Source organism: Aquarana catesbeiana, linkage group LG03 (genome assembly GCF_042186555.1).
Source record: "Aquarana catesbeiana isolate 2022-GZ linkage group LG03, ASM4218655v1, whole genome shotgun sequence".
NCBI classification, from domain to species: Eukaryota; Metazoa; Chordata; class Amphibia; order Anura; family Ranidae; genus Aquarana; species Aquarana catesbeiana.
This window is the reverse complement of record NC_133326.1, coordinates 517903974-517916844: the sequence shown is the minus strand read 5'-3', so window position 1 is coordinate 517916844 and position 12871 is coordinate 517903974. Positions and strand designations below refer to the sequence as shown.

Sequence of the window (12871 nt, the reverse complement as noted above, 5' to 3'; positions counted from 1 at the left end):
GCTAAGCACACCCTCCTGCCTGCATGCCTGAGCTAAAGGCAGATGGATTCCAGGATGTAATTTCTACATGAATCATCTGCCCTTACTCTAAATGGCCACGGTCAGAAATGCTAGGGGGGGTGTTTTTCAAAGTGGTTTCTCAGCAAAATAAAGCATGGAGGCATGGATGAATGGATGGATGAGTTTGCTTTAAATATTAAAAATGAAATAAATAGCATTTTTGGTATCTGGTGCTCAGATGTAGTGTATTTCCGCTTTATGATAAAAATGTTTGAACTTTAGAACCACTTTAACCACTTCCCGCCCCTATGACATCATATGATGTCCTTGGGGTGAAGTGGTTATACCAGAATGATGAACATTTTCAACCGGCTTTTTGCTCTAAGGCAGAGGTGATTCAGAGAACATCCACTCGATCACTTCTGCGGCCGGCAGAAGGGGAAGCAGCCTATCAGACTGATCTGTGTCTGATCGGTTGCAGTCGAGCCCAGAGGAGAGATTTAGGGTCTAATAGACCCCAGATCTCTCCATAAAGGGACCCATCATGGCCCAGGCTTTGTTGTTCATCCCTTGTGAAAGCAATTTGATACAAAAAAATGAAAGCGATAGTGTAAAAAAAAAAAAAAAAAAAAAGTTCTGAATAAAATAAATAATAAAAATGATTTGAAAATTTTTACGCGCCCCCTCCCCCTACGTGTAAACATGATCGCATAAGTAAGTCCCGCATGCATACGTATGGGGACATTGATATAAATCAGGAGCCCACAAACTCTGCCTGATCTCTGTGTTCATATGCAGGTTTATACTTAATGATGGCTTGCTTCCTTTGAAGGTACTCAAGTCTGGCGCTATGACCCTGACAAAGACTCAGCCTATACAGAAGACTGGAAGAAAAATAAGTACCCTCAACTCATATCTGAGGCTTTCCCTGGGGCTCCAAGTCCGATTGATGCAGCTTTCTTTGACAAAAAGGAGCGTCTCATATATTTCTTCAGACAAAACAATGTATGGTTGAGTACCTTTATATGTAGTTTTATTGATTGCAGTATTTTTATGATGGGACCTCCAGTGTCTTTTACCTGGAATCTTGACTGTCAACTACCTATTGTTTTGAGAAAGATGTGCTTATCTGAGACGTAAAAGAAATATGCACTGAGATAATAGGAAGACAGCCATTGCTGAAATCTCCTTGCAAAAATGTCAGTTGCCTGGCGCTCATACTGAACCAGTAGCTCAATACTCCAATTCAAGGCCCTGACCTTGAACTAGTATGCAGATCATGGATTCTGTAAAAAGAAAATAAATATAGGAGCCTCTGAGCGTAGACTGTAAGCATTTAATGCAAATCAAAAAACAGTAAAAACTCACATTGAGGTAATCGATGACAGGCACATATGATCCAGTATTGACTGCTGCAACGGTCTGGGCTGAACGCTTTTTCCACAACTCGTGTAACCTCTCATGGGGGCTGTCCTTGCCAGCAGGATGAATTGTAGGTTTATTCTAAGCCAGTGGTTTAGAAAACATTGAAGCCAGAGACAGCCAGGCAACAGGTATCTCTAAAATAAGGTCAACATTGGTTAGCCATGTACAGGCTTCCTTTTACTGAAAAAAAAACTTATGTCTATTAATTTCAAACTGACTTTGTAAGGCAGATAGCTCATTTGTAGCTCCACAGTAATGCAACCAAAGCACTTGCTTGGTGTGCCCTGGCCAGCCTATCAGATTATATTCCATTATTTACTTTATTAAAGTCTGGGAGAGAAATCAATTTACAAACATGTTTCAGCCTTTTGAAGGCCTTAATGACATCATCTTCTCTAATATCCTGGGGACTAAAATTAAATTCTGAGACTCCCATTTGTGACACCAACTTATAGGGGGGTGAACCACTGATCAACAGCAAAAGTGGACAATCTATGGTCCCCTAGCTTAGCATGTGATCTACGGCATGTAATTGACCCTGTTCCTATGTTCATGAATAGCAACACTGTTTAAGAAAACTCACCTTTCCAGCAGTTGGTGTGCTGAATCTTTGTTCTCTCACAGAACTCCATATGTCAGGTAGATGTCCCATGCTTGACACTATGGTTCCTTCCACTGGTCTCTAAGTCACTACAGGACACAGTAGTGACATAGTGACTTGAAGAAGTAACCTCAGTATCCAGCAGTGGATACATTATCTGGTTCAATGGCTCCTTACACCCACTGGAAAGGTAAGTATAAACCTTCTTTTTTTACAGCCGTGTCGTCTTTGATTTCTTTTAACATGGTGACTGGGTCATTTTAAAGTGCATCTCTAGCAAACAGCCAATCCTTGATTGGCATCCATGTTCTATTGGAAATAAATTGAATCCCTTCACTTTCTGTCCTAGAGACACAATGGGAAGTAAGAGGAAGTAAGAGGATTTCTCCTCTTAGACAGGTGTCACTGAAACAAGTGTCCCTATTGAAGGATCTCTCTTTGCATCCTTGTTTCAGTGGAAAATTTTGTTTTCAGTTGGCAATCCAATTCATGGATTTGTACTGTAAGATGGAGCAGTAAACCAAAAACCATTGTGTTGCTCTGCAAAGAAGAAAAGCAAAGGTTGAGTAATTAATGAGCACATATGGCTTCCTTTGTGCATATACTGTAATATTACTAAACTATACAATAGATAAATAAGCAGTAATATAAGAAGAATGTTTTTCAAGCATTTACACACATTAGAGCTACTCTGCCCTGAAACATAACTAACAGCTATGAGTAACATAAATCAGCAATAAATAATAAGCTAAATGTTTGGTAATGTAAAAAAAACGTTGCTTCTATATATATGTAGCACACCCCTTACGGGCCGAAGATGAACTGGGATCCCCAACCCTGCACAGCCAGGCACACTGAATTTTCACAGGCACTTCAGAGTCAGAGGACAGTCCGTGACTTTCTTTTTGTTATTTATTGAGGGTAATAACCTGGATGGGGATGGGAGGTTATGGGATGTCCACTTGACTTCAACAACTTCCGGGACAACTTCCTATATACAGTCTTTATATACACTTCCACTTTTCATCCAGCACACATTTGCTTGCAGAACCCAGCTGGATCACTGTGAAGATCTAACAATCACTCAGTCAGACTAAAAGCAATAGCTTATTACAGGCAGGAACCTGAGGCCCCTTGGTTGTGTAGCAAAAGATTATAGTGTCCAGCTTGTACTCTTCCTCCTTTGGCCACTGATCCTAGCACCACTTTTTTAGGCACTGCCAACCCACCTGGCTGAAGCTGCCCCTTTCCTAGCCCTCAAGGCTAACTTCTCCACCACAGTCCTCCAAGACTGACTCTCACCAGCCCACCCAGCTGACTCTCAGGAGATCTCCCAGTAGTGCTGACTTGCTCCTGCTGTCCTCTCTCATTGCTCCCATGACTCCAGGAAGGGCTTTCTCCGTGTGTTTTGTGAGGATCCTTCCAGCACCTAAGCCCAGGCCCAAGGTCTCCCCCCACTCAGACAGCCTCCTCAGAACTCCATTTCCATCTTCCACCTGACTGCCCCTACTAGCATGACCCATGCCTATTTAAGAGGTGAATCTACCCCCTGCCAGCCCATTTGCTGGGGATTGGCTGCGGCCCTCATAAATATTCCAAACAGCCCCTCCTCACCTCCACCCACCAGCTCTAGAAGTTTTTACAACCTTCTAGACCAGGATGAGTCATCTGAACCCTGACCCAGATTCATAGCTCAGGCCTAGCTCTGAGCCAAATAAATGTACTTACACTAAAAACTTATCTTACATCTAGCACACATACTAGAGGGTGCTACACATAGTTTGTAATTTTATGACCTGAGTAGCTGGATCAGCTAGTGACCAGACACACAGTGATGTTTACTTGACCTTTACTGACTGGATGCAGTACAGAAAGGTAGAAAGAGTAGAGGTATTCCTTACTATAAGCAGCAAATAAAGTCCTTGTAGAGCCATTATCTAAAGATACAGTACTTTGCACTAGTTCTTCAGCCGGCTAACAATGGTACCCAGTATTTACAGTATTTGCATATAACTACGCTCCCAGTAAAGTCTGAATGCAGTGGTAAACGCTGCTAGTCAAATGTCCAGTCCCTATGTGCTCAGTCCCTACTAGCAGCAACAGGTTCATGGCAGCAGTGCCCTCTCACAAGTCCCAGTAAAACAGCTGCCACAGTCCTGCTGTTCAGTCGTCCTCTGGTTCTGCCTAGAGTAGCCACAGCCCACAGATTAACAGCACTCCAGTCTCCCTGTATCAAGACACTGTGTCCCAACAGCAGCTTAGCCCTCAATGTCTGCACCCACTGGTTCACTCTCTCTGGTCCCCTGCACACAGTGCCCTGATTTCTGACTGACGTGCACACAGAGAGATAGCTGTGCACATGCCGCTCCACCACACTGCAAGAGAAAGCTGCTCAGTCCACAGCCATGGAAAGTACAGATCTTTTCACCTCTTTATCCCTGTCTCCTCTTGGGAACGGTAGTCCAATGGTCCATAAGTTTCCACAGTATGGCTCCCTTTTTGAACTTCAACTCCCACAGTCCTAAACTGCAAGCATACAAATCTCTTGAGCTCCTTCACCTTGTTAGCACCCCTGGTGGGTGGAGGTGACATGATGCTAGTCTATTCAGCATGACAGTCTGAGGGGAGCACACAGAGAGCAACTGCAGCCCAACCCAATGTCCTAGATTTACTCTCCCACTCTAGCCAAACATTTGGCTACACATATTAAGGTCATTTCAAATGTCATTCAATACAATATCTTTTAACTCTGCAGCATTAATGCAAAAAAATATATGTCACCTTCTGTTATAGGGTAACAATGCTTTGTCCCTGTCCCCTATTTGCGCTACTGCAATGTCACCCACCTTGTCACATAGGTTTGCCAAAGTAGATCACAAGTGGCTATTTCAACCTACACTTCAGCCAGACGTGGTCAACTGTTGCCAATATCATGAAACCCGCCCTGGGAAATGTGTCATACAGTTATCACTAGGCTTGTGCAATTCGTTTCATAACTAATCGAAATTCGACTGAATTTTGCACCTTTCGGACATTCGGATGCATCTGACTCATCGAATATAAAAATAACGAATTTCAACTAATACAAAAGAAATTATAGCGGATATAACAAATTAATTCGACATGATTCTGTAATTTGTTAATGATCTAATGAAACAAAAGGTCAACTCAAAGTAAATCTTACAGTCCAATCAGCTGATTAATTTTGTGCTGGAGGTTGGATTACTGGCAAAGTGCATTCCTGAGAACTTAGTGAGAAGGGTGTTGTATTGTATTTGAGCAGAGGAGAAGAGATATGGTCATTGTGTGTGTTAAAAGATTCAATAAACAAACGACTTTCCAAACTACGAATCATTATCATGATTACATACATAAATATTGATTTTCAACAAATACGAATGAAATGATAGCTCATATAACAAATTAATTCGACATGATTCGAGATTCAGTATGACGAATATTAACACTCTACAGAAATAACGAATTATCCATAAACGTATTAAGGTAACATAACGAATATAACAGAACAAAACCATGTATTTTACAAATGACAACGAACCGAAACTAAACGAAATTTTGTGAACAAGTCTAGTTATCACTGGAGTACATGTAGACAGGAAGACTGCAAACAGGCTGCAGGAGATATTCAGCACTGAGATGCAACTCAGTGAAAAATAGGTGAAAATAAGTATTTTATTCAAAATAAATACAATGATAAATGGTGTAGACTAAATGCCCTTTTAGTTTAAGTGTTTGTTAACCTAAAAAAAAAAAAAAAAAAAAAAAAAAAAAAAGATCCTGTTACTTTAAAGCATGTTATACAGCACAGTGCTTATGCTGTGTCATTTGACTCCCGTATCACCTGAAATACCTGGCTGATCCTGCTTGGTTCTGCCCTCCCCTTTGTAAACTGACCACGGTTAATCATGGCTGCTGAGCCTTGACACTGTGGTCAGTTTACGTGCTGCCATCATCTGCAGCTCTGCTTTGTCCTCCCCTGTGCTCTCCTCCATCCTCTCCCCCCTCCTCTCCCTACCTGTCAACTCCGTGTCTGTGCCCACCTCTTGCTGCTGAAATTACTGTTACATTTTTACAGTATCCTCTCTGTTTATTAATGTAATCTGCTCCTGTGTCTGTGCCTTATAAAAAAAACTGCTGCTATATACCTGTTTTCAGTGCGCCCATCAGCGCTCACATAACCCGCCGCCTCTCTCCTCTCTCGGCCTGACAGCTGCAGCAGGCGGGGTCCCCTCTCTCCTCTTCCCCTCCTGGCTAACGTCAGCAGGGGATCCTCGGCCCCGCCAACTGCAGCTGGCAGGCCGAGAGGAGAGAGAGGCGGCAGGTTATACATCTACTTTAAACCTTTCCCGTCAGCAGGAGCCAGCCCTTTAAGGAAATTTTAAAAGACATTTCCCAGTCATGTAACTACTGTGCTTGGTTGTCACAGTGACCAGGGCTGCTGATAAGTCAGTACAGCCAGCCTACCTGTACTAGGCCTGGGCACCATCAGTTCAAAAGGGGGGCCCAGGTACCCGCTGAGCAGGAGGGCTGGCTTTAGTGTATTATTACAACCACTGATCCTCTTCTGCCTCCCCCTGCAGCATTGCCAGCTTCTCTTCCTCTTTCTCCCCATGGCTGAACTGCGGGCGGCTTGATCCTAGCACATGCACTCCTTCCATCTGGGCCCCCCGCAGCGCTTCCGGGTTCCCTCCTCTCCTGCTGGCAGCTGCTGCGGGTACAAGGCATATGTTTCAGGATAGAGAGCGGGGGAAGGGGCAAATAAATATGTAATTTTTCAGGTAGCATGTATGGGGCCCCTTGATTTCTAACAGCAGCCCTGACAGTGACCATGTGATCAGGAACTCATCCTACCAGTTCATGATTGTTGCTAATCATAGGCGTGCGCACAGGGTGTGACAGGTATGCCTGGGCACACCCTAATCACCCAGTGTACTGCATATTGTCCCTGTGTAGACCCCTGATATTTCACCAAAGTCCCCCAATGGGGCTCCTAAAAATAACTGTAAAAAAAGAATTTGTAAAATATAATAAATAAATAAAATAATAAAAATAAAAACTACTGACACCGTCCACTGCCCTACTGACACCAGTCTCTGCCCTACCGACACTGTCCATTGCTTTACTGCACACACACGCAAATGTGTTTCAGCTTTGGAGTGCACACCTATGTTGCTAATGATAGGAAGCTGCCGCAGTTCTAGGGGCCCATGATTGAGTGGGCTCCCAGCACAAAGCTGGAATTCCAGCTGTACGCACATCAATGGATTAATGCATTAAAGTGGTTGCAGACCACTCAAACATGAAATATGAACAAAGCACATCCCTCTATTGCAGTGTTTCTCAACTCCAGTCCTCAAGGCGCCCAACAGGTCATGTTTTCAGGCTTTCCATTATTTTGCACAGGTGATTTGATCACTTTTACTGCCTTAGTAATTACCACAGCCGTTTCATCTGAGGGAAATCCTGAAAACATGACCTGTTGGGGCGCCTTGAGGACTGGAGTTGAGAAACACTGCTCTATTGTGTGTACTTGTCTCTCAATCAAGAGTAGTGCAAAGTGTCACTTTTGTCTGCAACTTCTTTCCTCTGCTATCAGCATGAATCACTTCTGACAAGTTTTCCTGACACCAAGAGAAAAAAGATTACAGGGGAGGGAGCTCCAGCTGATTGACAGCCTCAGCTTTGTTCCTGTGTGCTGTGTTAAGGGGTGTGTGTCAGTTCCCTCCAATCAGCTCTTCAGAGTGTAACTTCAGCTCTCTGTCCCCTTTTTTCTGAACTCTCAGACAAGCTTTATAATATAGCACTTTGAACAGGTGTAGAGAAGAGAGGGCTGCTGATAGACAGGTACAACTTATGTAGAAGGATTGGTTTAATCTCTGTGTATCACCTGACGCCACTCACTTCACTGAGTATATGTAAGGGTTTACAACCAATTTAACGTACAACTGGCATTTAAGAGCATTTGATATTAATCTTATTTCAAAGCTTGGAATTATTTTTGTGGAGTTGATTATTAAAAATCATTAATATAACCTAATAATTCTAGGTAACTGCATTCAGCGTGGATAAAAACAGGTTGGTTGAAGGCTTTCCAAAACTGATTAAAGACGTTTTCCCAGCGGTGGACCCTGGAGACCATCCAATAGGGTACCTAGATGCTGTCTACTTTTCCTTTACACATCAGGCAACCTACTTCATGAAAGACAGTTATTACTGGAAAATAGTGAAAGATCAAGAGAGGCAAGCCAACTCTTCCCTGCCACTCAATGGATTATGGCCCAGGAAGAAGATTAACTCCAAATGGTATGATATTTGTGATGTCCATCCTTCTGTTCTCTTCAATACGACATAGAGCGGAAAAAACTCTCACGTTTTGGTCTGTATGTTCAACAGCACCGGAAAATAACATTGCAACACAATGTTTATTATTGCATTCCAGCCACCTCCAACGCTTCGCCGTGTGCCATTAAAGCTGTTCCCAGGACTGCTGCTATGGGAAGGGAATGAGGAGGCCCAGCAGTCTTGGGTTCCTCCAAATAACTTGTGATCACTTGTGTAATATCAAAATAACCAACACGCTACTTCTCCAAGAAATGTTTAACTTGTTATTGACTGCATCCAGAGTGTACAGACTCCAAGACTAAAGCAACATTCCACAATCGATTTTAAAGTGTACCTGTCCTGACACAGTGCAGTCTAAGTATAAGCATAAATGTAGTATGTACGTATGCTCTATGTAGTTACAGCAATAGCTGCCGGTAATGAGAGAAAATGTAAAGCTCTGCTTTTGCTTTATAGGGCTCTGTTATCTTAAAACCCAATGGAACCTTCAATTATTATTATTTTTTTACAGTAATGCTGGCAGGTTTCATAAACAGTAAAGAATGTGTCCAAGTTTTCTTTTTTTAATAAATCTATTTTTATTGAATTTGAAGGTATAGGAATAGTACAAACTCCAGTGGTCTGGTGCTCCAGTGATCCAACACAGTTCTCCAATCAACAATGCTGCTCAGAGATTTTAATTGTTGTTGATTGGAGCATTGTGGGCATGGGTTGGAGGTGTTGGACTGCTAAAGATTTGGATTGCTGCACTCTGTGTTTATCAGCGCTCCAAATCTCCAGTGTGATGACAACACAGGGAATTCTAACAAAGACTGTAGCTCACACATTCTTTACTGTTTATGCTGCCATTACAGTAAGAAAAATTAAAGATTCAACTGGGTTTTAATAATAAGAATTTATAAAGGTAGATCTAAGCCCTAACTGGATAACATTTCATTTGCAAAAGTATATGTGTATCATAGACAACTGCCATTTTTTTTTTTACACATAAAATTGTATTTTCACCTTTTTTCCCAACCATTTTTTGCGTCTCGGGCTGCTGATTTTTTGTAACCTCGTTCACATATTTACTGTGACTTGATGTACCCACTCCAGCCTGGGCTGTGCATGATTGCTCTGGACCAGCTTTCTCATAGTGATAACAGCAGGCTTTTCTTGGCACTGTGTGTGGGCAGGTTGCTTGTAATTTCTACCAGGTGACAGGGTGACAACCCAGGACCATAGCTGAGAGATGGCTGTCACCCCATACAAAAAAAGTGGCTGAACATCTAACATTCGGGGCTACCCCCCCCCCGATATTTGCTGCCCTGGCACAGATCTATAATTTCTATTACAGTAAATACAGCCTTTGGACCAAGGAATTATTTGTTTTTGCTGCTAGGACTTAACTGGATGTTAAAGGGGACCTGTCACAAAGCAAATTGCCAATATGGGATAACTCAGGTGAAGTTGTTCTCCGACTCCCATGCTGTACACTCTATTATATTATAGGATACTAAGACTGAATCATATGCCTAGGAACTAGCATATGGTCTGAGTCATAAAATGACAGCTTCTGTCTGAGGCTTTTCACACAGGTATTTTGCTTTGCTGCAGACACTCTTTAAAAAAATGCAACTTTAAAATATTTATTTATCCATTTTGCATAGGTTAATGTTTAATAAGCTATTACTATTTTACAAGTCTAAAATTAGTATCCCTTATGAACTTTGTGACTACTACTTTAGCGCTTTAATATTAAACCTGTATTTGGACAAGGATACATAGCCTGTTTGAGCTTTCTCAAAGGAGGCTTAATGTACTGCTGTTATATTTTTATTTCTTAGATGATACTATTATTGCCATTATTTTTATTTTCTGTATAGTAGGTAAACAGAGCTGCGTTTTTTTGGCTCATTAACAAATGGAAAGCACACACATACAAAGCACAAGCATGATGCATTCAAGTGGAACTTTAGTCAGATAATGAAGTCCTGCTAGATCATATTAGGCTGCCCCCTTTTGCAGGTATAGCTATGTAAAACATAAAAATACAAAAATAAGTGCCTATACTGTTTAAAATCCAAATTTTACATTTTTAGGCACTCCCGAATTTGTAGAGGCCGATCTGCTGACAGCCTTAAAGCGGAATTAAACCCTCCTATCCTTTACAGCCAAGGAAGCTGCTTCTGTTTGAACTGCAACTGCCATGGTACTGCACACATAATCAGTTATGACACCAGCCATTTGATGGTTTGACAGATGGTTGAGAGGATAAGCAAATGTGACAGTTAGCAATCCCGGCATTCCAGCAATGTAACAGTTTTTTTAAACCGTTAAATCGATGGGTTTACTTCCGCTTGACGATTTACTGCAGGCGCTCTGGGCTTCAGCGAAATGGCAGCCTCCAGTCAGAAGAAACCGGTCTCTGTCCAACTAGCAGGGAAGATGACTCAGGTAAAGCTGGCTTTAAGAAACAGTTGAGATGTTTTCTTGGCTGTACTGTGTCAATTACGAGACTGGCTGAACAGAGTTACAAATCCTCTGTTTATAGGTATTCGGCTTTTTGCTTAGAGTTCCTCCTAAAACTGACAAGTGCAAATTACCTGCAACACTATCAGTGCCAAGTTGTTGTTTTTTTTTAGTATGAATGTATGAATTACCAGTCTAGTGCAACAGAATTACACTTCACTTATATGCATCTAACGGTTTGCCTAGAACAGTGTTTTTCAAACTTTTTTCAGTCAAGGCACCCTTTAGAATTGTGCACAATATCAAGGAACACCAGTTTGGCACACCTTTTTATGCGCACTCCCCGTGCATCGCGTTATTTTTAAAAATCGCGCTGCACCAAGCATGTTAGCGGGCATGAACACATGCACATTTGCTAGATGCGGGGGGTAACATTAAGAATACAAAAGATAGCACATTTTTTGTGCAGTGAGAGAAAATGGGTGATTTTGCATGCGCTACCACACCTAGTGTGAACAAGCTCTAAAATGTGATTTGTGAGGCAGAATTTGTAAAATTATCTCCCCCCCCATAAGCATCCTGCTAGCACAAATCCATAGTGGCAGCAGCAGAGATGGAGAGAGAGTAGAGTCCGGACCTCCTCCCAGCTGCTATCTATACTATCGGCAATACAGAAAGCTGTGCGGGCTGCCTGACCTGTCCTAAGCAACTGATGATGTTGGACTGCGCTCTCCTCTCTGTATATAGGGGTTAGCACAATGCAAGTTCTTTTGCCGCAGAACCCCGGTTAGGAAACGCTGGCGTAGAGTTCCACTTTGCGTTAACAAGTCAAGTTACCTACAGTACTATCATTGCCAAGCTTTATTTTTTATTAAAATATTATATTTTCTTTACTTTGGCATTAGCCATCAAAATGATTGATTGACTTTTGGATATACTTTTTTTTTTAAGATTAAAAAAATTATGTGTACCTGCTACACACAATTATGAATACTCTGTTACATTTCAGGAACCTAACAGGGAATACATGAACATATATTAAATCATTTTATTGACATTCAGTAAGGCTAGGTTCATATGTAAGCGTTTTCCTACATGCCATGTTTGCGCAGGCACAGCAGCCCACTCCTTTAAATGAGCTGCTGTACCTGCGCGAAATGCAGGAAAAAGGTCCCTGCATCTTTTTAAAACCACAGCCGCACAAAAACTGCATGGTGCTTTTGCACCATGTGTTTTTATGCACCCGAAAACACGCCGTGTTTTCAGAGCTGTGGAAGTTTTATTATGAATTAATGGCATCCCCAGCTCGTTTTGTCTGTGGGTGCAGAGACGCATGCGATTTACATGCATTTCCTCACCTAAGTGTAAACCTAGCCTAAGAGATTAATTTGTATGAATATTTATGTACCATAAATGGTTCAGTTTTGTTTTATTTTAACAATATTGTATCAATTGTACAATTTTCTTAACAAATAAAACTAAGTTTTAACAGCCTCATATGTGTTTTCCATATATACTGTTAGACTTCCTTTACATATACTTGTATATCAGTAAATAATTGTAAAATTACTGATATGTTTTTCAGATTTTTTTAAAGCACACAGAATAATTTTAAAATAAACTTCCTTTAGAGAAATATAGAGTGCCATTGCTGCTTCTGAAAATTCGTTAGCTGGCAATTTTATTGAGCCACTGGTTTCAGTACTTCCGTTTGCCTCCACAGCAATTTTTTATTTTCGCACAATAAAATCTGAATTTTTGGCTAGAAAATTTCTTAAAATCCCCAAAACAAATTTTCTGAAAGCAGAGGCCCTGTAAATAAAAAGATGATAGTTGCAAAGTCTTATGTTGCACAATATTTCCGCAACAGCTTATTAAATCCATTAAAAAAATACACAAATTAATTTTTTTGCAAAAAATGAAGAGAGGAGGTAGCTTCAAGTAAATTGATGCCAACTATGTCCAGCCTCAATACTGCGTGCACCCCCAAAATGGCAAAAAGTAAATGGTACCTAAACTTATCAATAGGGA

At 41.4% G+C, this 12871-nt stretch overlaps 1 protein-coding gene across 2 annotated transcripts in view; it reads left to right on the top strand.

The window, feature by feature from the left end:
• LOC141132600 (matrix metalloproteinase-21-like) overlaps window positions 1-12334 on the top strand; it is a 117530-nt gene extending 105196 nt beyond the window's left edge. For both annotated transcript variants that reach the window (XM_073621186.1, XM_073621184.1), the window contains exons 7-8: window positions 833-1005; window positions 8094-12334. In XM_073621186.1, coding sequence (XP_073477287.1) covers window positions 833-1005; window positions 8094-8399 — 479 coding nt within the window. In that variant the 3' untranslated portion in view covers window positions 8400-12334. The remainder of the gene's footprint in view (window positions 1-832; window positions 1006-8093) is intronic.
• Window positions 12335-12871: the final 537 nt, after the last annotated feature.